Source organism: Choloepus didactylus, chromosome 21, assembly GCF_015220235.1.
Source record: "Choloepus didactylus isolate mChoDid1 chromosome 21, mChoDid1.pri, whole genome shotgun sequence".
NCBI lineage: Eukaryota > Metazoa > Chordata > Mammalia > Pilosa > Megalonychidae > Choloepus > Choloepus didactylus.
Window position 1 is genome coordinate 46,461,070 of NC_051327.1, and position 23,860 is coordinate 46,484,929.

Here is a 23,860-nt window from a genome sequence, read left to right on the forward strand (position 1 = left end):
CACTCCATGTGGAGAGCAGGGAGGGGGGCCACTCCCTCTACTCAAGGCCTTTCCACAGGAGACCCACCCCACTAGGGAGCCAAGAGAAGTGGCTTCCTGACCTCACCCCACTAACATTTCCTCAGTGCCCCCTTCCCTCAAGGGAAGGAAGGGGCACGGTCCTCTCCTCTAACACCCCCCATGAAAGTTCCTTGGGAAGGCCAGGGGCTCCTTCTCCGTGGAGTTCCTCAGAGATTCTGATTCTTCCCCTGTTATCCCAATGCGGTACACCCCAGGCTTCCCCAATCTGAAATTCCCCAGATTTACCTCCCAGATACCCACAGATTGCTGAGTGAAAGCTCCAGACTCTTCTCTCTCTCTCTCATGCACAGAGGATTCACCTTACCCCCAACACAACCCCCATCCAATCTCTCTCCCCCCAAACCTAGATATCGTCACTAGATCCAATGGTATCCTCCCTCGTCCCCAGCCCCGTCCCTAAGGATCCATTCTTCACCTCTCCCCAACTTCCCTGGGGCTCTGAGACCCCCCCTGACATGCTCCTTCAGAGACCCTCCTAAGCTGGAGTTCTCAATCCCTCTGCTCCCCACAGGGCTACCTCTGCTCCAAGACATCCTCCCCTTGGGTCCCTCAGGTCAACCTAGGCAATCTCCCAGAGTCCCTGGAGTTCTAGAATCCAGCCTGACATCTCCACACCACTGAGGATGGCCTCAGTCCTGGACCCTCCAGCTTCCCAGGCTGCTTTCCATTCCTAATGGTCTAGAACCCATTGGCTCCCCTTCCCATAGAAACCAGATCCTCCAAGATTTCACACGGACTCAGCAGGCCTGGAGGGTCTCTTCTCTGCCAGAGTCTTACACCAGTTTCCCCCTTTCCGGGGATTTCCAGACCCATCCATTGGGGGGAAGGGGCCCTCCAACGCTCCAGGGGAGGGCCTGGGGGGGGCGGCGACTGCCGGCGAGGGGGGGGGTCTGCAAGGGGAAGCGAGGTCTAGGAAGGAGGCCAGTTCCCCGGGGCTGGGAGGTCATAGGAAGGAGGGCTGGAGAAGGAGTTGGGAGCAGAGAGGGTGAGGCTGGGGGCGGGGGAGGGGTAGCGAGAAGCCGGGCTGAGGATGAATGGGAGTGGGAACTGCCCAGGTCTAGGGGTGCGGAGGAAGCCGCATGCACCCACCTCACACGTGTCCCGGGAGCCATCTCTCCCCTTCTCGGCAGCTCCCGGCGGGTCGGCGGCCATCGGCGGCGGGGGGGGCCGGGGGGCGCGGGGCGCGGAACGCTTCAGAACGCCGGGGTCCACGGCCCCCCGAGGGCGCTCGGGCCCCTCCCTCCGGCGGAGGCCGGGAAGGCGGCGAGTGGAGATGGGGGGCCGCCGGGGGCGAAAGCCCTCCCACGGGCTGCGGCGCGGCCCTTCCAGGGGGAGGGTCCTGCTCCGGGGGGCTCAGTCCCCTCAGCCCCCCAAGACCAACGGGGGCTCCTCGGGCGCAGGGTGCTCAGCTTCTGCCCCGGCCCCTCTCAGTCCGGGGTCCCAGTCCCAGCTCCCCTCCCCCTCCCCGCTTCTCCTCAGCACCCCCGGCCCTTTAACTGGCCCTTTCCCAGTCCCCACTGCTTAGGGGTCCAGGGCCAGGCCCGGGCCCCCCCGCCGTTTCCGGGGTTCAAGCCCCGCCCACCGCCGGTTCCCGGGGAGGGGGGGGTCCTTGTAACCTGCCCCCCTCCCCTGGGCCCGCCCCTGGACTGCGGCCCCGGGCCCTAAGGCTACGGGGCGAGGGGAGGGGGTGAAGGAAGCTGCTCCGGCCCCGCCCCCCCCAGCCTGCGCGCGCCCCCGCCCTCTACCTCCTCCCCCCAGCGCGCGACCCTCGGGAGATAGGGATTTAAATAAAATTTGAATAAATGTCCCCCTCTCAAGCGGGACGGTAGAGGGAAGGGATGGAGAGGGGCAGGGGTTGGGGGAACGGGGCAGTTGGGCTGTCTCAGCCCCCCTGGTCCCCCGGCCCCGCGCTGCTTCGGCCCGGGGCCCTGGCCGCCTCTCTCATCCCTCCTCAGCTCCTTCCTCCTTCCTCCTCTCTTCCCCCTCCCCTCCCCCCCCCTCCTCCTTCCCTCCTCCTCCTCTTTACTCCCTCCTTCTCCCAGAGGAACCCCGCCCCCTGCCCCCTCCTGCCCGCACCACCTCCACTTTCCAGGACGAACTCGCGCAGGGAACGACGGAAGTCGTAGTCCCGCGGACACCAGTGCTACCGTGGGAACAAGGGGCCGCTGGGGTGGCGGGGACTACAAAAAAGATGGACGGAGGGAGCGCCAGCCGGATGCGAAGGCTTGCCGGGAGTTTGAGTAGTCCGGTTGCCCCGAGGTCTCCCGGTTGCGGAACATTGAGAAGGAGCGGGAACGGTGACTACAAAACAAGATGGCCTTCTCCCCCCCTACCCGACCTCCTTCCCAGGCATTCACACGCCCTCTTGTCCACAACCCTCCGCGTGTGTGGTACCTGACGGGAGTCGCAGTCCATCTGCTATCTTCCCGCTGCCATTTCTACTAGTCAGGAACAATGGAAAGGTGAAAAGAAACGAGGACTACAAGCAAGATGGCGAAAGAGGGGCGTACACCTGACTGGTAGTCGGTCTTATGAGGTGCGATGGGAATAGTAGTTTTCTGGCCTTCTTTTGTTCCTACAGAATAGAGGAACCAGGAGGATAAGGAGACTACCATAAAGATGGCAGGCCTCCTGGCTTCTCCTCGTCGCTTTATTCTACCACCTTGGGCACCTTGTCCACCTCTTAACATCAAATCCTCCACCCCAGCGCAGAGCATGACGGGAGTTGCAGTCTTCCTAGTTCCCCAGCTATTATCTTCGGCCGAGACAATGGAAAGGAAACGGGGGGCGGGGACTTCCAGCAAAGATGGCAACCCAAGGAATGGTGAGAAGGCACATGGAATTTGTAGTCCACGCTTTAAGGCTGCTCTCTGCGGAAATTGGGAGAAGGACTACAGCAAAGATGGCAGCCTACCCGCTCGCCCTGTGCGCCACAGCCTGCTGGGACGCGTAGTCCCTGCCTTGGCACTGCAGAGAAAGGACGTTGGCCGTTGAAATGTGCGTCACCCGCGGACACGACCAAATTGCGAGCCGACGGAAACGGAAAGCCTCTTTCCCCCTCTCCCCGCCAGCCCATTCTGAACGGCTTGCTGGGAAATGTAGTCCCAAGCCATCATTACCTAGCCGAAGGGGAGAATTTGTCACCAGAGGGGAACGGCACCGGTGAAGGAGAATGATGGCCCGGCGATCCAGGAATATATCATGTTCGTCTCCCGTCATAGTTCACGAGAAGGCTCTTAAAGGAAAGCAACAGCACTCAGTACGTAGCGACAAGGGAGGCGTGGTTCTGTGCTGGAGTACTGTCACGCCGCTGTTCCTTGGGAAGCTTGGGCGCCTCACACCCGGTGCTTGATCGCAAGCCTCAGGGGACTAGTGACTTCCAAGTCGTGAGGGCTCCAGGGAAAATGCTCTGGAGTCAAATTCCCTTCCTTGGGAAATCACTAAACCTCGGTTTTTCTTATCTGAAAAATGGAGATAATGATACCTACCTCGAAGCAGAGTTAAGATTAAGCAAGACAATGTTCAGGAATATGCCCCGCTCAGGGCTTGGCAGGGGCACATGTGGGTAGTTCCTTTTCCGTGGTCCTTTCCAGCCCAACCGATCTGGGATCCCAGGAATCCATGTTTCCCGACAGAGTTAGCCCCTGTAAGAAGAGCATTGTGGCCGGCAAGCTACCCCCATCTTGAGTACCCACCCCTAACCGCACCCCATTCTCATGCGTCCTCAAGCATCCACTACCGAGCTCTGCTTCCAGGGGGCGCCCATTCTCTACTTCACTGAGGTACTACAAACCCGTCGGATTCCTCTTGGAGCTGTACGTGCTGCATCCTGCCCAGTCTCATCCCCTGCCTGCTCTTCAGCCAGCCTTAGAGGTGTCCCCAGGAAACCTCACCTGCCAAAGCAAGTGGGGCTGCTTCCTACATTTCCTGTCTGTGCCATCTTACCTTTCTTAATCCTCCTTTACCTGGAAAATTACTCACATCTTTCAGGCAACCTATCCTGTCTGACTCCAAGAAAGCCCCCTGTGCTTCCCTCCCTCTTCTGTGTTTGGGAGAAGGGCTGAGGGCCCTGGGGAAGAACTGGTGGGTGTAGTTTTTCTGGTAGGGAAGTTAACTGGTGGCCAGTGTGGTATGAAGTCCCAAATTTGCAGAGACTGGCCTCAGGCTGAACTGAGGGTCCTTCCAGCTCGCACTTTATCAATCACGAAATCCTTGACTCTCAGATCTGTCTCCTTTTGCTTGCATGACTGCTTTAGGGCTTTCTCTAGAGCTCTTTCTTCTGCCTGATAGACCCTTCCCTACCTCCTATCCCACTTCTCCACCCAGTTAACTATTACTCTTCTGGACTCTGTTTAAATGCCACTGTCTCGGGGAAGGCTTCCTCTTATTTCCAGATGAGATTCATTTGTTGTCTCTTCCAATAAATTGTAAGCTTTATGAGGAGTCTACCTCATACGTTATTAAGTGCTTTCCACTTCTCCTTTGATCCTTGCAAGGATCCTATGAGATAGATCCCCTTTTATAGGTGAGGAAACGGGGGCTCAAAAAAAAAAAAAAAAATCATATTCACAATGGCCTAGAACAGATGAGTGGTAGAGCCAGGATTCTAACCCCAGACCCCAGAGCCCATGCTCAGAACTACTACATCAGCCACAGAGTGATCAAATCCAGTCTATGCATGTGTTTAGTTTGGACCACATGACATACTAAAACAGCAGCAACAATAAATTCCTTGTGCAAAGCCAGATTTCAAATTTCTTTTGAAAAATCCTGAAATCTAGCAACACTGGGTCTGAAACAGCTGGAGCTCAACAGTGGCTGTCCCATTTGGACAAGACATAAATTCACCAGTTCCCCACAGGCCCCACCCAGTTTGCTCTAGTCCTAATGTAAGCATTAGTGGCCTTGCTCCATCAGTTGAGATGACCAGAACAAGCCTGCTGAGGGTCAAGACTTTGTGACTGGAGTGCTGGTTGCTATGTCAGCACCCACAGCTGGGTGGGTAGGTCGATGGTAGAGACACTGCATATAAAGATTTTTACTTTTCACTTTATATCCTGCTCTCCAGTTTGAAATTTTTACCATGAGCAGATATTATTGTATTCTCAAAACATGAACTGAAAAAGCTATAACTCAGCCATATGGACATTAAAATACAAAGACAACAGTCAGCCCCCACACTATAAGTGACTTTAGGGAATATAGCACCCATGAGCCCTCTGTCCTTTGTACAAAAATGAGGTTTGTTTTCTGCATTTTGTTTAAGAACCTTTGGAAAGAGGGCTTAAGATAACTCAGTGGTGGTCGTCTCCTATGTTGCAGACCAATTTCAGAAACAGGTCAGGCCATTCAGTCTTCAGTAAGGAGCTGCTGAAAAGGAATGGAGGGGACCTGCCCACTTTCAGAACTGTCTGCCACTCTGGAATGAGCATGTGGAATTCAGGAGCTGGCAGAGCCCATTCACCCTGAGGCTCTTCTTTAGCAGTGGCTGCTCTTCCTTCTCAATCTCTTCTGAGTCTCTGTAGAAGTTCATAGGTTCTCGATCATCCAGGGCAGGCTAGCAAACATGTTGGTGGCTTGTAACAACAAAGGTCTGTTTCTTGCTCGTGCTGCAGGTCCAGCATGGTTGGCAGGCCGACAGAGGCCCCATCTCAACAGGAGCCTCCATGATCACCATCATGGGGCAAGAGGACTTGGGAAAACAACACACTGGCTCTTAGAGCTTCTGCCCAGAAGTGACACATGTCCTTTCTGCTCACATTTTACTGACCAGTCACCTAGCCATACCTAACTTTAAAGGAGGCACGGAAGGGAAGTCTTTGCATGTGCCTGAAAGGAGAAGAACTGGAATGTTTTATGAACAGCCCTAATGACAAGCACAGCTTCCGGTGGGTCCTAGGGGGAAATAGTGCTGCCATACAGAGGATTTTCTGGGCGAGCACCTGCTCCAAGATACCCACTGAGTGAGCTTCTTTGTTGTCACGTGGGATGGCAACATCCCCATAAAGCAGAGAGGAGTTTGATTTACACAACAGGGTGTAAGTGAACAGAAAAATCCTGTGAGAAATAAGTGGTCAGCTGCCTGGACCTGGTTAGTGAAACTCTCGGAAGCAAACTGCCCAGCAATGGGGGTGGCTTCCGGTGGCCGCAGAACACCTCAGTAGCTCTCCTTGGCCAGTGGTTCTAGACGCTCTGAGCCCAACAATAGCTGGGTTTTTGCTGGCCGTTTCTGTAGCCAGTAGAAACTTCTTGGACCGCTTCAAATTTACAATGTAGATAGTGCCCCATTTCTTTTCATAGAAAAGACTTTTCTGTCTGGGAGCTGGGATCTCTGGTCTCAGTGGGTTCCTGCAGCAAAGGCTCTGGATTTTATGGAAGTTTCCCTTTAAGTCACTGCAGGACATGGGACACTCATGGACTCCTCTCTAAGTGGAGAAGAGTGCAAAGGGCGTGATCCTTCCTTGAAAAAGCTATTTGATGATGAAATGTAGCCAATCAAAAGATGAGTCAAAATAAAGAACCCAGGAATAGATGGGCCACAGCACAAAAAGACTGTTGGTTACCGTTGAAAACACTTAAATATCAAACTAAGAGTAAACAACTGAGGATATCAGACTTTCAGAATGGAAAGTAGAATAAATGTTACAAATATTAGTGAACAAAAATAGTATAAGCAACAAAAATTGAATGTAGTGGGCAGGGGATAGGAGAAGTATTGAGTTAAGTGGGAGTGACTAATACAGCAGGGAATCAACTGGCAGTTACTAAAATAATACAAACTCCATGTGGAGGACTCCAACATACCCCTATCCATCCACCCCCAGATACCCAGATCCACCAATTTTAACATTTTGACGCGTTTACCGTAACATTTTGTCTATCTATCTATCTATCTATCTATCTATCTATCTATCTATCTATCTATCTAGTCTATTTATCTATCTACCTATCTACCAGGGTATCAATTCACTTTCTGAACACTTGAGTATATGCTTATAACATCATGCTCCTTGAACACTTAACAGGCACTGTCTACTTTTTAAACATGATTAAAAAATAATGTCCTCCACCATGTTTTTCAGTCTTTTTTCTTAATCTTATAGAATGGAATTTTAATCTAATCTTAAAAAGATTTTCTGGGCACACACCTGCTCCAAGATACCCATTGAGTGAGGAAATAATGTCATTTACAGTGGAGAAGTATTTATCTGAAGTACAACAATCCTTTCCGTTTCCCTTGTTTGTTCTGTTAAATTCAAGTAAAATTTACTGTAATGTTTTGTTTTAAAATAGGACATATAGTATGACCACACAGTTATAAAATTTTTCCTATCTATTTATTTATCTAATGGGATGTCTGGAATTATATTCACCAAGTGTTAATATGGTAAGGATTATTTCTGGATGGTGAAATATGGTGTTTTGTTGATTTGTTCTTTGTACTTTTCTTCTTATTTGCTTGAATTTTTATAATGAACAGGTATGATTTTAATAAAAATGAGAGTTAGTCTTTGAAATATATATTCTTAAGAATATAATCGCAATAAGTTTTGTAGTTTAGTATGGATATAGAAAATATGGGCTTAAAGTACTAAATTATGCAATGAATTTAGAATATAACCTGAAAATTAAAAAAAAAAACATATTTCAGCCACTTTCTTGTCAAACTAGTATACATAATTGTGATTTAAAAATGACTAACATGGAATGATCTTAGAGCAAAATTGCTACATGAGAAAAGCAAGGTACAGAACATTGTGTGTGATTGCTACCATTTGTTTTCAAAAGGCAAAAAAGAAACATATGTATTTGATCATATATATAAAATATCCCTGAAGTATCCAGAAGAAACAAGAAAATACTGTTGCCTTCAGGGAGGGGAACTGGGTAGCTGGGGGGGACTCTTTCACTGAATATATGCCCTTTTGGCCCTTTTGAATATTGAACTATATAGATGAATTACCTGACCCAAAATGACTGCATTACATTTGTAAAAATTCATATGTGCACACACACATAATTATAAGAATCAAATTATATTAAAAAGCTTTCTGGAAAATTCTAAGGTTGGTTGAGGACCACAACAACTGGATTGAACAAATAGGTATGAATTCCCTTTTGAAGGCTAAACTCCACGCTAGGCAGCTATGATGCAAAATCCCTGGCCTAATCCAGAATAAGGAGGGTGCCTCAAGCCTCTATCTAGAGACTAGAGTTTGGGATTAATTCTCCCCGTAATCTAGGGTCTGTAAGTAAGGTCATGACCTCTTGCACAATAGTGCATCCTTCCCAAACTCCTCTGTGGAGAAGCCTGAGCTCCCATGGAATACCTCTGACAGTCTCCTACTGGGGATCCCGCCTCCATCCCTTTTTTTCAAATAGGTCCAGCTTCCTGACCCCTCAAGACCCAGGGCAACCTCTGAACGCCAGCTGAAGGGTTGGATTTGCTGCTGCCCAAAGCCTGTCCTCCACTAGAATGACCCAAATCCCACTTTGCTTTGAGATCTTATATGAGCACACTCCAATAATCACTCACAACATTTGGGTACACTTGTAGTAAAGAATAAAATAAAATATAAAATAAAATAAAATAAAATAATAAAAAGTATAGTTATATTTATCAACCTTTTACCCAAATTTATCAAACTTTTAGTTTTGCTTTATGGGTGTTGTGTTTTCTGACTCGCTTTAGAAGACTTTCCCTTATCCCCAGCTTGTAAAAATTCTGTATTTTTGCTTAAGGATTTCATATATTTCATATGTTTTTTTCACATTTAGGTCTTTAATCCACCTACATTTTATTTTTTTTTAATGGTGTGAGGAAGGGATCTGCCTTAGGGAAGGTTCCCAAGAAGCAGAGTCATAGCTTGGGATTCTTGATCAAGTGACTTGGGGAATGTTCTCAGGAGAAGAGGAAAAGCTGAACATGAATATGGTCTCAGCTGGTGACTAGCTTTAGTTTGATCCAAGAGGAAGTCCTTGAGCACAAATTATGCCATCGAGATAGTCCACCTTAAGGCCTATGCCGGTCATGGGCCAAGGTCTGCTGTGGGGAGGGAGGCGAGGGAGTTCCCCAGAGATGGAGCAGCTGGGGTAAAGGGAATCTGGACAGGGCACTGACAGCATGCTCTGCTCAGATCCACTTGCTGCTCCCATTAACTTCACTCCATTCAGACCCAGCTTCTCCAGGATTCTGATTGGTCACAATTTCTGGGTGATCTTAGAAGAGGAGAGTGGATTCTGGAGACTTAACTGATATCTACGGCCTCCTTCCCCCGTTACCCACCCATGCTAGAGCCCCTCCCCACTTCAGGTGGCATTCCTGCTGATCTAGGTAGCTTGCCTGGTGGGTTGGCTCTGATCTTCATGCTTTATTATTTATTATGCCCATTTACAAATAAAACTCAGTGTGAAAGATCTGGAGATGCCTTATTGGATCTCGGGAGTTCTAAACACATTCCTTCCTGTGTTGGGTAGCAGCAGTCCTACGTCCTTGCCATGCCCGGGGATCTATTACCCTGCTGGGTGGCAACTCCTTTCTTTGCTGGCTGCTCTACTGGTACAGCACTAGGAGAAAAAAAGTGACCTGGCAATGGCTGTAGTTCAAAATTCAATGGGACTCTTGCTGTGTCTCCTGGGGGAAGCACCCCTTTACACCTGGGGGAAGCCTCTCTTTACACCTCAAACCTATGATCTCCTTTAGAAAAGGCCTGAGCATAATCAGGTCCTGATTCAATGGGTTTGGGCTTTATCAAGTAACCTCCCAATCAATTAAAAGAATAGGGACAGACAATAGTTTAAAAGTAAAGAGCATTCAAAAAAGAATTCACCTTTAACACATTTTTACTAAAAAGAGCACTTAAGGTAAAAGGGACAAGTTTACAAAGTGAAAATTAATTGATACATTACCAAGCCTGGGAGCTCCCGCTCCTCCAGACACAGCTGGACAGGATGTCAGAGAGCTCCTTCTTGTCTCAGTTACAGAGAATTTATAGAACTTTTGATTTACATTCAATCAAATCATACTCTGTTTTTACATTAAATGATGATTTATGAACGCAAATGTTTTATGAAGCAAAGCATCTCAATCCATGAGTGGTTCAAGATCAAAGGAAGGTATCCACATTATCAGAGACTTAGCCTTAAATGCCTGTAAAACTCTATTGATAATATTTTTACTAGTTAAGCTCTGATTTTTGTAAGAGCAATATAACATATTTTTACTTTTATAAAGACTAAAAATTAGAAAAGAGATTATTATTGTCTCTAACTTGTAAATATGGTTTTTTTCATTTTATTCTGTGATTAGTTTAGCCGTTACATCATATTGATAAAGATACATTTGATTAGGACTGTATTCAACCTTGCTACATTATCTATGGCTTTTCTATGATTAAGGTAACAGCTGTAGCCCATCCTGTTTTCACAGAGGACTAGGTGATTACATGTTATCTGTATCTAAGAAGGTTGAGAGGGCCTTTCTGCTTTCTTGAAAATATTCACAGTTCTTTTAACTGTTTAGCTTCTCCTTCAGTATAATTTTCTAATAAGGGACTTAAAGGGTATAGTGACAGTTCGATGTATTATGTCCCCCAAAATGTCATTATCTTTGATGCAATCTTGTGTGGGCAGACATATTAGTGTTGATTAGATTTTGGAATCCTTTGGGTGTTTCCATGGAGATATGATTCAGTCAACTGTGGACAAGACCTTTAGTTGAATAATTTCCCTGGAGGTATTGCCCCACCCATTCAGGGCAGGTCCGAATTAAATTACTGGAGCACTATATAAGCTCAGACAGAAGGAGCAACCTTGCTACAGCCAAGAGGGACACTTTGAAGGATGCACAGGAGCTGAGAGAGGAGCTTTAGCTTGCAGAGACATTTTGGAGACAGCTTTTGAAAGCAGACTTTTGCTCCGGAGAAGCTAAGAGAGGACAAATGCCCCAAGAGCAACTAAGATTGACATTTTTGAGGAGCTGAAGCCTAGAGAGGAATGTCCTGGGAGAAAGCCATTTTGAAAGCAGAACTCTAGAGCAGACAACGGCCCTGTGCCTTCCCAGCTAACAGAGGTTTTCCGAATGCCATTGGCCATCCTCCAGTGAAGGTACCCAATTGTTGATGTATTGCTTTGGACGCTTTATGGCCTTAAGACTGTAAATGCTTAACCAAATAAACCCCCTTTTATAAAAGCCAATCCATTTCTGGTGTTTTGCATTCTGGCAGCATTGGCAAACTCGAACAGTTATGAATCAACTATCCCAGTTATTATAGTAAGGCCTTTCTACTTTTTATCATTTGGAAATTGTACTTGAGTGTTTTTAAGTAAAAGTTCTGTTAAATATGCTTCTATGTCAGAAGGAATAAGTGATTCTTTACTATTAGAACAGAAAATGTGAGAGAAGGAGTCAGCATCCTCATTATTAGATTCCTCAGTAGAGATATTATCCTGCGACACCCTCCCCACTCTGGGACTGAGGATCTTTAGATTCGCAGGGCCAAAATTGGGGGGACTGGAAGCACAGCTTCCCTAGGGGGTCCTTGGGAGTGCTGGTCAGTGGCCGCTCCCACTCCTGCCCGTTGGCTTCCAGCCCCAGGCATTCTCCCTCCTGGGGTGCAGAACGATGGAACAGCTGTTGGCTTAACATGTATCCCTCAGTTGGAAGGATGGCGCTGCACCTTCCCGAGGCTGTCCTATCACCACAACAGGATGCTATAGCCAATGGTGGTGGGTCCCCCATCACGTTTCCTTGGCTGTAAAGTGGGGGTCCCTCAGTCGGAGGGAGAAGGTGGCAGCTGTGAGCCATTAGCAGCCGACACTCACAGTAGCTGGGGACAGGTGCACCAAGGGGATCAGGTGGGACATCCAGCACATTCACTGCAGGATCTAACAAATGTTTCCACAAAATTTGCCAGCTGTTTCAATAGCTCTTTTTTTCTTAATGGTTCATCTTTATCCTCCTATGTTTGAATAGTCATTTTATCACATCCCAAACTCCTGTCTATACACGAGTCTGTTCCTCATCTTTCTATTCTGTTCCCTGGACCAACTTATCTAGTTAGCACACTTTTGTTCAACACAGCTTTAGAGGATTTATTCAGAGGGTCTACACATCTGTTCAGGTGTCACCTCCTCTGGGAGGTTCAGGGTACACAATGGGAATTCAGTATGTATGTGTTGAATCGTCAACACTCCTGCTGGGTCTAACTTCACTATCCCCCCATTTTCAAGCTAACACCCCAATTTCCCATCATATTCTACACTCCTACTACAGGCTGGTTACTGCTCTTTTTCTGACCTCGCTCGTCACACCTAGTGCTGCTCCATGAAGCAGAGGTGAAGCTTGGCGGGATCCCAAAGGCTGTCAAGGGCTGGGCTGGGGCTGGGTTCGGAGCTGGGAGAGCACTGTGGGGTCTGTGCCCCATGCTTGGCCATTGTGGTGTCAGACCACATGTCCCCACCATGGGGACACATGGAGGTGCAGATATTGTGACACTGTGCCAGTTTGAATATATTGTGTCCCCCAAATGCCATTATCTTTGATGTAATCTTGTGTGGGCCTATGTTATCAGTGTTGATTAGATTGTAATTCTTTGACTGTTTCTTTGGAATGTGCCCCACCCAGCTGTGGGTGATGACTCTGATTGGATAATTTCCATGGAGGTGTTGCTCCACCCAATCAGGGTGGATCTAAGTTGATCAGTGGAGCCACATAAATGAGCTGACACGACAGAGGGAACTCAGTGCAGCTGTGAGCAACATTTTGAAGAGGAGCTACAGCTAAGAGGGACACTTTGAAGAAAGCACAGGAGCTGCAGATGAGAGAGAGTTTGAAGACGGCCGTTGAGAGCAGACTCTTGCTCTGGAGAAGCTAAAGAGGACAAATACCCCAAGTGCAACTAAGAGTGACATTTTTGAGGAACTGCAACCTAGAAAGGAACATCCTGGGAGAAAGCCATTTTGAAACCAGAACTTTGGAGCAGACGCCAGCCACGTGCCTTCCCAGCTAACACAGGTTTTCCGGATACCAGGGGCCATTCTCCAGTGAAGGTACCCGATTGCTGATGTGTTACCTTGGACACTTTATGGCCTTAAGACTGTAACTGTGTAACCAAATAAACCCCCTTTATAAAAGCCAGTCCATTTCTGGTGTTTTGCATTCCAGCAGCATTAGCAAGCTAGAACAAACACCAAAGGAACTGCCTCTCAGAGTGGGAGGGAACAGCCCAGATATCGGCGCCAGCCCTGAGTTCAAGGCCTCTACAACTTCATTTGTTGTGTGATCTTCACAAGTTGCCGAACCACTCTGAATCTCATCAATAGAAGTGGGTTGTTACAAGGATTAAATGAGATGATGTCTCTGTTTAAAGGGACTAGTAGCATGATAGGGGCTTTAAAAATGTGATTGTGTTACTTCCCTTCTACCTTATCTGTGAAATGGAGATGATGGTCCCTTGGTAAGGGACCCAGGCAACTAGGGAGTGGAAAGGTCTCATAAGCTGGAAGTGTCAAGCCCCTGAGACTAGAGGTGGTGACAATGGTACAGAACCCCAGCTCTGAGCCTGATTGCTAGGCTCAAATCCTAGCACTGGCCCCTACTAGCTGTGTGACCCTGAGCTAGTTACCTAAGCTTGCTGTGCCCCAGATTCCTCATCTGTAAAATGGGGAAACAGTACCACTCACTCTGGGAGTTTCACAAAGAGAAAATGAGTTAATACACAGAAAGAGCTTAGAACAAGGCCAATCCCCCAGTAAGCACTCAATAAATGTTGATGATAGTAATGATGATGATGATGATGATGGTGATGATGATGAAGGCTGAGATACAACGCTGTGCACTCCAGGAGGCAGGAACCCTGTCAGTCTCATTCACCCCCATTTCTCAGTATCCAGAATGGTGCTATAAGGGTCACGACATCAGTCAGTGGACTGGGCTGTGCACCTCACCTGGACGATCTTTGCACTGGGGGCCTCTCTCCACCCACCCTGTACTAGCCACCCCCTCGGCCAGCCAGCCCCTTGAGGGGGAGGCACTGACACAGGCATATCCTGGGGTGATCTCAGCAGACCAGACTCCTTGGCTTGACTTTGCAGAGCTTCAAACTGGCACCGTTACGCTTCTGTCTTCCTTCCTTGTGCCTGGCCTGGTACTAGGGATGGGCAGATGACCATGTCCCTGCTTCCCTGTCAGGCTGGGGGAGCCTTGGAGATGGAGACTTACAACGCAGGGTCATCAGTTCACGGAAAGGGGAAACATGGGGGCTGGGAGAGTCCAGAGGAGTCCCCTCACCCAGCCAGGGGCAGAGGATACAAGGAAGGCTTCCAAGAGGAATGGACACCAACTTACGGGTTAAAAGATGAGCCAGGAGGAGTGAGTCAGCCTTCTATACAGGAGAACCACACAAGCAAAGGGTTGGTGATTCACAGAAACTATACGCAGGTTGCATGTTCCCGGCTGGGGCGGGGATTGGGTGATCAAAGACCTTGAAGGCCAGGCCAAGGGAGCCAAGGAAGGGTATGGGGGTGACAAGAGGGGAACAGAGAGCCCTTCCCCTCCCCCATCCTGCCATATCTCACCAACCCCCAATCTCCACTTTCCTCTCTCTACTTGTCCTTGCTTGTTTTTGAAACGTGTCAAACGTGCTCCCATCTCTGGGACTTTGTACTTGCTGTTCCCTTTGCCTGGAACAGAGGGAACGAAGAGTGGCCATCAGGGCAGGGAATGGGGTTGAGCTTGGGCTCAGAGTGAGGATCTGGTTTGGGGTTTGTTCCAGTTTGCTAAAGCTGCCGTTATACAAAATGCCAGAAATGGACTGGCTTTTATAAAGGGGGCTTATTTGGTTACAAATTTACAGTCTGAAATCCATGAAAATGTCCAAATTAAGGGATCAACACAAGTGTACCTTCACCAAAGGAAGGCCAGTGGCATCTGGAAAAGCTCGGCTAGCTGCAAAGTCATGTGGCTAGCATCTGTTGATCCCAGGTTGTGTTCCAGCTCCTCTCTCAGCTCCTGTGTGTTCTTCATAATGTTGCTCTTGGTGCATTGTGTCCTCTCTTAGCTTCTCTAGAGCAAAGTGTCAGCAAAAGTCTGCTTTCAACAGCCATCTCCAAAATATCTCTCTTGGCTGCTCTCCAAAATGTCACTCTCAGCTGCTCTGAGGTCCTTCTGTTTGTGAGCTCATTTACAGGACTCCAGTGATTAAGTCAAGATCCACCATGAATGGGTGGGGTCCATATCCCCATGGAAATAATTTAATCAAATGCTGTATCCACAGTTGATTGAGTCACATCTCCATGGAAACACTCCACCAAAGGATTTCAACCTAATCAACACTAATATGTCTACCCCCCACATGATTTCATTACAGAACATAATGCATTTGGGGGATATAATGCATCCAAACCGGCATAGGGTTCATTTTTATTTGTTCTGACTGGGCCTTGTTACGTGTTTGCTGGATGGCGTTGGGGTCACGCTTGAATGTCTCAAGAGATGGGCGGGCACCAGACCTCTTGGGAGGCAATGTATAGCTGGGTAGGGACTCAGCCCCATGCATGGGATGGGGAGGCACTGAGCCGCTCATGGCTTGCTGGAGCATTATATACCACTGGGGCTACCCTGAGAGGCCCAGGAGGAGCCTCTGAGAGGAGACCAAGGTGAGGCTTCCTATCAGCCAGGGCACTTGGTGGTGCTGGGGGGCAGTGTGTGTCACTGAGAGCCTGTCAGATGGGAATTATTATCCCAGTTTCCAGTTGAAGAAACCAACTGAGGCTCAGAGAGGTTGAGTAAGTTGCCCAAGATCACCCAGCTAGTGATGGACAAAGGCAGGACTTGAACCTACATCTGCTGATTCCAAAAATGCAGGCAGATAATACATGTAAGGAGTAAGTAAGTTATAATGAGTATGATAGAAGGTGAGTACGACCATCCAATTTTGTTGAATGAATGAAACACCTTTGGCTTTCCCTTAACTGGATCTGAACTCCTGGGAATGCAGGACTGTGGAAAGGGGAAGGAGGCCAGTCTGGATTTGCTTCTCACCTCCATGGCTTCCCAGCAGGCAACCTTAGATCATCCTTCTCCCCAAGCCCTGCACTAGTGGTGGGACCAAGACAGAAACAGAGATGAGTGGGCCTCCTGGGTGGGGCAGGGGAGAGTGGGGCTGCTAATTACCTTGGCCCCAATGCAGCTGGGCCTGGTATGGGGGCTAATCCATCCACGGGTCCGGAGAGAGAGAAACTGAGGCCCTCGAGAGAGACAGGCGGTGGTGGGGCTGGTGAGGGTGAGTCTGCCCTTGAGAGCGAGGCCTGGCCCCACGTCTACCACCCGTCTGTGAATAGCACCAGATCGAGTATCTGCCTCCCTCTTCCACTCCTCCTTCTTCCCCTCCTCCACCTCCTCCTCCACATCCATGGCCTGGTCCACGCCTCACTGCACCCACTCAATGGGCCTACTCTAATCCCCTGACATCACCGCCTGCCCAGCATGGGCCCGCCTGCCAGCCCTGGCAGCCCCTGGCCCTGGAGACCCTGTTTAGGACCCCCCCACCCCCAAACCCAACTTTTTCCTGGGATGGGCCCTGGCCTTGCTGTGTGACTCCAGGTAAGTAGCTGCTCCACTCTGGGCCTCAGGTTCCCTATCCAGGTTTCCCGGGATCCCCAGCTAATCACATCAACCTGTTTCGGTTTCTTTCTTCTCAGCATCCTGTCACTTTAGGAAAGCTTCTTTCACTATTAATCACATGTTTACTGTTGGTCTCCCCAACTCGACTGTCAGCTCTGGCAGATGGGAACCTGGCCAGTTTTATTCACCCTCGTGCCCGGCACACAGTAGATGCTGAATTATATCTGTTGATTGAATGTAGAGATGAACAATGAATGGATGATCGGATGGATCTCTGGCCTTCAGCAGGACAGGAGTGAGCTCTGTCCCCCCATGCCGCACCCAGCCAAGGGGAGCAGGGATGCGCAGTGTCCCAGCCCCCTACTGGAAGGCATCAGGGTGAAGGTCAGACTGACCACACTGTGACTCAGACAGTGGGCAGGGGCGTGAGAATTGAACACTCACTCCATTATGGAGAGATTGGGAAAGCTCTGAAGAAGGACCAGAACCCAGCATCTGTCTGGGTTCTTCCCGGGGCCGGAGGTCTTAGGTGTATGTAGCTGTGTGTGTTGTGTCTGGGCAGATGGAAGCCACTAGGGCAAGACTTCCTAGTACATCAGAGGCTGAGACCTGGCTGGATCCCAAAACTCTGACCTCCAGCTGCAAGCACATCTGTGTGCACATATGTGGGCCAGGAAGGTGCCCACCCCTTGTGTGGGCATGCCCGCTCTCTGTGTGGGCCTGTGTGGCTGCAATGTGTGTTCCCACAGCTGGAACTCTGGGTGTACAGCGTGTGCAGGCATGGCCGGGCGTGCAGGATACAACATGCACATAGGCACGCTGCTAGAGGGGCAGCGCCACGAGGGCAGGGCTTTGTGTGTCTTGTCCCCTGTCCCATCCCAGCACCCCCAGGGTGGGGACTGGCACACAGCAGCTGCTCAGTCCAATTTGTGGAGTGAATGACTGAACTAGGAAAGCGCATGCCCCGGTCTAGTGTGTGCCCACGTGCCAACACGTGTGTAGACGTGTGCATGCCCCTGTGTCTCAGGGTGCACCTGGGTGTGGGTGACGGTGCTCACACACCACTCCTCCTGTCCCTTTTCCAAACTCCTTGTGAGCCAGGGCTGAACCTGGGTCCCCGTGGGGCGGAGCAGGGGGCCGCCTCCTGGGAGGAAACTGGATCCCAGGACGTGCGGAGCCGCAGGGAGAAGGGCGGCCCCTTTGTCCCCCCCCCCCCCGATAATCCCTCCCTGCCCTTGTTCCCTGCCTCCCAGCCACCAGGGTTTAAGGTTGAGTTTGGGGGCTGTAGGGGACTAGGGTGCTGCCTCAATGTCCCCTTTCCTGCCTATTCCCTGCCCCCGGGGCTTCTGCAACCCGAGTCCCAGCCTCTCCACCTGGAATGTATGTCCTCTTCTTCGTCCCTCCCAAAACTCTCCCTCTCCTGTCCCGTGCCTGGGTCTGCCTCTCATTCTTTGCCAGGACCCTGCCCGCTGCCCAGGGCCCCCTCCCCAGGGCGTGGCTCCTTCCCTCCCTCCTGGGCGGCCCCAGGGCTCAGTCCCAGGTATAAAGCCACCCGAGGGACTGGAGGACAGGTGCCTGGGAAAGCCCCAGAGACTGCAAAGAGAGGAAGGAGCCAAGGAGAGAGCATGAGCGGCCCACTGGGTGAGTGTGGGGGGCGGGGGCACCAGGGCCTGGAGGCCGGGAGGGGAGGGGGCACTGGCCCGCCCCTCTAGCCCACCTGACACCCCTGTCTGGCTGTCTTTGCATCTTCTGGGGACTACCAAATCCTTATCCATAGAAGGCTTCCTTCACCATTCATTTATTCATGCAGGCACGCAACAAATAGGTATTGAGTCCCTACCACGTTAGGTAGCTCTCTAAGCATCTAGGGATGCAGTAGTGAACAAAACAAAAACCCTTGGCCCCATGGAAATTGGTTTCTGCAGACAGATAATACATGTAAGGAGTAAGTAAGTTATAATGAGTATGATAGAAGGTGAGTACGACCATCCAATTTTGTTGAATGAATGAAACACCTTTGGCTTTCCCTTAACTGGATCTGAACTCCTGGGAATGCAGGACTGTGGAAAGGGGAAGGAGGCCAGTCTGGATTTGCTTCTCACCTCCATGGCTTCCCAGCAGGCAACCTTAGATCATCCTTCTCCCCAAGCCCTGCACTAGTGGTGGGAACACAAATGGACCATGATTTGAGAGGATGATTTGGCAGCATCTATTTAAATTGAAAATGAGCCTTTGGAAATGTAAATCAGGCTTCTGACTCCCTTGCTCCAAACCTTCTGCTGGCTCCCTAAGCAAAATCCAGAGGGGCCTCTCGGAGTGGCCCCACAAAGCCCAGCTGGTGCACCATCCCTTCAAAAGTGCCCAGAGAGGCTGGGACAAGGATATTCATGGCAGCATTCATTCATTCATTCATTCACTCAACAAATATTTATTGAGCTCCGTGCTAGGTGCTGTGGACCTGGCAGCGAATGGACCAGGTGAGGTTGCTTCTTTCCTGCAGCTGAGGTTCTAGTGGGGCACACAGGAGCAAGCGAGCAAACAAATAAATAAATGAGGTCACTTCAGATAGCACAAATCCCTGAAGACAATATAAAAAGGAGAGGGAGGAACTTTTGCTAGGATGGTCAGGACAGCTCATCTGCACTGAGGCCTGGGAAGAGCTAGAAGGGGCCAGCCTTGGGAAGATTTGGGGGTTCGTCCCAGCAGGGCATAGCAAGGGCCAGGGGTGTTAGAACAGAAAGAAGGCCGGTGCAGGGGGAGTGTGGGGTGGGGAGGGCAGCGGTAAGGAGTTCAGGCCAAGGGGCTCAGGGATGGTGCACCAGCTTGGCTTTGTGGGGCCACTCCGAGAGGTCCCTCTGGATTTTGCTTAGGGAGCTAGCAGAAGGTTTGGGGCAAGGGAGTGAGAAGTCTGATTTACATTTCCAAAGGCTCCCTCTGGCCGCTGGGGGAACGGACAGCAGGGAAAGACTGCTGCGAGGACCGGTGCTGTCAGCCCAGGCACAAAATTGGAACTGAGCTGAATGTCCAGCAAAAGGAAGTAGTTTGAATAGTGTTGGGTGCATCCATACTATGACGTACCATGCAGTCAATAAAAGTAAAGAGATAGAAGAAAGCAAGGACGCCAGTGGGGCTGAGGTGGAGTCAGCTAGGGCCAAGGGGAAGGGGAGGAGGTCCCAGAGGAAAGGGGACTTTGTAGGATTGTAGGTCGCACTGAGGACTTTGGCTTTGACCCTGAGTGAGGCGGGAGCCGTGGGAGAGTTGGAGCAGCGGGAGGACATGATTTGTTTAGGTGTGCAGGGGCAGGGGTGGGGGTGGGAGATGCAAAGGTGAAAGCAGGAGCCAGGGGGAGGAGGCAGTCCTGGCGAGAGAGGATGGTGGCTTTGACTGAGGTGAGGAGAAGAGAGCAGATTCTGAATACTTTTTAGGGAAAGTAACAAATTTTCATGCACAAGTCATAAGTGTGCCGCTCAAGAATTTTCACGAAGTGAACATATGCTTGTAACAAGCACTCAGATCAAGGAACACAGACCCGTGTTGACTATCTTTTGAAGGAAGAGCCACCAAGATTTCCCATGAGGTTGGATACGGAGACTAAGGGAAAATGAGGCATCAAAGAGGCCTCCATGGGTTTGGCCTGAGCAAGGGAAGAATGGAATTGGTCTTAGCTGAATGAGGAAGACGGGGGAGGAGTGAGTTGAAGGTGGGGAAATTCGGCATTGAGGATGGACATGTTGAGTTCGAGATGCTTCTTAATATCGAAGTGAAAATGTCAAGTAGGAAGTGAATATGTGCATCTAGGGTTCAGGGGAGCATTCTGGGCTGGAAATAATCTGCCTATAGGGTTATTCTGCCCTAATGTGGACACACGAGGTCATCAGAGGCCACAATAGCTATACCTACTTGAGGAATTGTTATTTGGTGATTTGGCAGGTGGGAGCAGGGCCTTGATGCTGATCTGATTTCCCCTGCCAGCCCCCCTTTGCCTGCTGACCCTGCTGCTGCCACCCCTCAGCCCTGCAGCCCCCATCTCCCCAGCTGATCTCATCAGTCAAGCCTACAGCCTGGCCCTCTACATGCAGAAGAACACGTCAATGCTGCTGCAGACTTATGTGAGTGATGCTGGGTGTGTGCAGGGGAGGAGGGGACAGGGGCCCTGCCCTCCTGGCCCAGCCCTGGGTAGGGGAAGCAGAACAAGCCCAGGAGAAGGCTCCCCTGGAGGTCCGAGGGGACAGGGGGCTCTGTTAACTAGAGACATGTCCATGAGAATGCTGTCACTGACGGCTGGGTGACTGTGGGTGAGTCATTGCTCCTTGCTTGGACTCAAGCTTCCTCATCTGCAAAATGGGATAGTCATCTTTGCTAACCTCTCGGGACTGTTGCAAGGGTCAAAGGGAAGGACATAGAGGTAAGAAGTCATGTTAATTATTTTCATAACCATCTTGTGCTGTGTGTTTACTGGAGCCCCTTGCCAGGCTGGGCACTCTATCCCCATTATTTTAGTGACTCATCCAACAGTTCTGAGAGGTGGAATTATAGTTGAATTTTACAGATGAGGAAATTGAGAGGGTGAATGATTTGCCTGACCCATACAGCTAATAGTTGGCAGGGTCAGGATTTGAAACCAGGTCTGTGGAACTCCATGCCATCCCCTCCATCCCATCCATTTAGAAGTTAAAACTGGCACTCTGCTGGCTGGATGGTTTTTGTTTGGCCCATATGGTGTGTTCTAGTTTGCTAATGCTGCTGGAATGCAAAACACCAGAAATGGGTTGGCTTTTATAAAAGGGGGTTTATTTGGTTACACAGTTAACAGTCTTGAGGCCATAAAGTGCCCATCAACAAAGGGTACCTTCACTGGAGAAAGGCCATTGGCATCCGGAAAACCTCTGTTAGCTGGGAAGGCATGTGGCTGGCGCCTGCTTGCTCCCAGGTTGTGTTTCAAAATGGCGTTCTCCAAAATGTCTGCATCGGCTTCGAACGGCTATCTTCAAAATGTCTGTCTGAGCTTCCGTTAGCTATGAGCTCCTTCTGTCTGAGCTTACATAGTGCTCACGATGAATGGGCAGGGCCCTGCCTCCATGGAAATTATCCAGTCACAGTTATCACCTGCAGTTGGGTGGGTCACATTTCCATGGACATTGAACCAATAGGTTCCAACCCAATCCACACTAATAAGTCTGCCCCTACAAGAATGCATTAAAGAATATGGCTTTTTCTGGGGGACATAAATATACAAACCAGCACACTGTGCTTGTCCAAATTTTAAATATGAATGCCTGTCTAAAACAGGTACAGGGATCCTGTTGGCCAAAGCTCCCCGGTCCTCCATCTTCGTCCTGCCTTCTTGCAAGTACATGACGTGCCTGGTCTCTGGAAGTCCTGGAGTTGGTGACTCTACCTCTGTACTAGATTTCAGATCCATATAAAGTTATCCCAACTACGTTCTAGTCCCCAATCTGGCACAATTCCCTAGTGGCCCTGGGCAAGGCGTGGTCCCCGAGCCTCAGTTTTCCCACCTGTAAAATGGAGGTGTGGGACCAATGAGGAGGGGCTCTGTCAGTCTGCACTGAAATTCTATGGGTCTAGATCTGTGGAGGCAAGAACTTTGATGGAGAAGGCTCACAACTAAATTTAATAATAAAATTTATTGACAATCACAATAAAATTAACAAGCAATCAAATGCTATATATTAAAAATATATATAGTGCCATAACTATATTTTCAATAATATACTTGGATTGAAAGTATTATCATAAATAATACAATTATAGCATTAGTTGATATTAATATAGATATATTTTTAATAACGATCTATTACTTTTTATCTCGTCATGATAATATTGCAATGTGGGAATTGTTAAGAAGCATGTGAGCTGAGGTTGCATGGCTAGCACTTGAGGGAGGCAGAACTGTAATCTAATTCTCCCGGGCTGCATAGCCCAGGTTCTGTATTAGGATGTCCCACCAAGTCCCTGAAGGCTGGTGAGTGGTGACACCCTCTGAGAAGATGCCAGGCTCGCGGAGGGCAGGCGTGAAGTCAGAGCCTGGGGTGTCCCTCACTGCTACCTGCCTCTGTCTCTCATGCAGCTCCTGCACCAGGGCAGCCCCTTCAGTGACCCTGGCTTCTCAGCCCCTGAGCTCCAGCTGAGCAGCCTGCCTTCTGCAGCCATCTCCTTCAAGACTTGGCATGCTCTGGAAGATGGGGAGCGGTTGGGCCATGCCCAGGAAGCCTTCCTGGCCTTGAGCCAGCACCTCCAGCTCGTGGGGGATGACCAGACCGACCTTAACCCTGGCAGTCCCATCCTGCTGGCCCAGCTTGGGGACGCGAGGCTCAGGGCCCAGGGCCTGCTGGGCAACATGGCTGCCATCATGACTGCCCTGGGGCTGCCCATCCCCCCAGAAGAGGACACCCTCGGACTTGTCCCCTTTGGGGCCTCCGCCTTTGAGAGGAAATGTCGAGGCTACATAGTGACCCGGGAATATGGCCACTGGACAGACCGAGCCGTGAGGGACTTGGCTCTGCTCAAGGCCAAATACCCAGTATGAGGTGTGACTTCCTGTCAGAGACCATGACACTTTTCACAAGGGACTCTTTGCCGCCTTGCTTGTTGGCTAGAGAAGGAGACACATCTTGTTTAGTGGGCAGGGCTTGGCTGCCACATCTTTGGGAATATCCCCTGAAAGCCAGGCCTCAATTTCCTATTGTCTGGGCATTACTGCCCAGGTCCTATGACCTCCATTTCAGAACTGGGTGCAACTCAATGGGAACCATTTCCTGGTTTACAAATCCAGTGGTACTGGTTGTGCACTTCCTGGGCGGAAAGAAGTGCCTCTCTGAAGAGTCCTCACTTCCTACCCTACAGAGAGAGGACAGTTGGCTCTTTCCTGGGCTCTCCCTGAGACCTTTCCCTTCCAGGGGCTGCCTTGTTGTCTCCATCTACCTCACTATCTGTTTGAAAATTTGGCCTTTCTGAACAGATAGGCTTCCCTTCTTCCTGCTGGAAGTGCTCATTTCCTCCCCTAGTCTACCCCTCTGTCCATGGTCACTACTTTCCAACTTCCTCTTTCAAGGGCTTCACTCCCTGACGAATGGAAGTCCAATTCTTGAAAACCTGAGGACTTCCCATCACATCTGTATCCAGCTCAGGACACAT

The 23,860-nt window shown here is 49.8% G+C and overlaps 1 protein-coding gene and 1 long non-coding RNA gene across 2 annotated transcripts; one reads left to right on the forward strand and one right to left on the reverse strand.

Annotated features, from left to right (window-relative positions):
• Window positions 1-2,144: 2,144 nt before the first annotated feature.
• On the reverse strand, window positions 2,145-3,763 carry LOC119517641. Its single transcript, XR_005213584.1, has 3 exons — window positions 3,570-3,763; window positions 3,201-3,316; window positions 2,145-2,656 (listed from the first exon to the last, which is right to left on the reverse strand). It is a non-coding gene; the product is annotated as an uncharacterized LOC119517641 (long non-coding RNA).
• Window positions 3,764-16,265: 12,502 nt separating this feature from the next.
• Window positions 16,266-23,252, forward strand: LOC119517275 (cardiotrophin-2-like). The gene is made up of 5 exons (XM_037813822.1): window positions 16,266-16,280; window positions 16,567-16,684; window positions 17,807-17,989; window positions 20,678-20,814; window positions 22,794-23,252. Exons 1-5 carry the CDS (start codon window positions 16,266-16,268, stop codon window positions 23,250-23,252), a joined length of 912 nt encoding a protein of 303 aa, XP_037669750.1.
• The last annotated feature ends 608 nt before the right edge of the window (window positions 23,253-23,860 follow it).

What these genes read in the sequence shown, in the direction of transcription:
- LOC119517275 (XM_037813822.1), top strand. An exon ending in GCCTTGCTGTGTGACTCCAG is followed by an intron (nt 16,685 to 17,806) that starts GTAAGTAGCTGC and finishes CTTGTGAGCCAG; the next exon opens with GGCTGAACCTGGGTCCCCGT. An exon ending in CAATGCTGCTGCAGACTTAT is followed by an intron (nt 20,815 to 22,793) that starts GTGAGTGATGCT and finishes TCTCTCATGCAG; the next exon opens with CTCCTGCACCAGGGCAGCCC.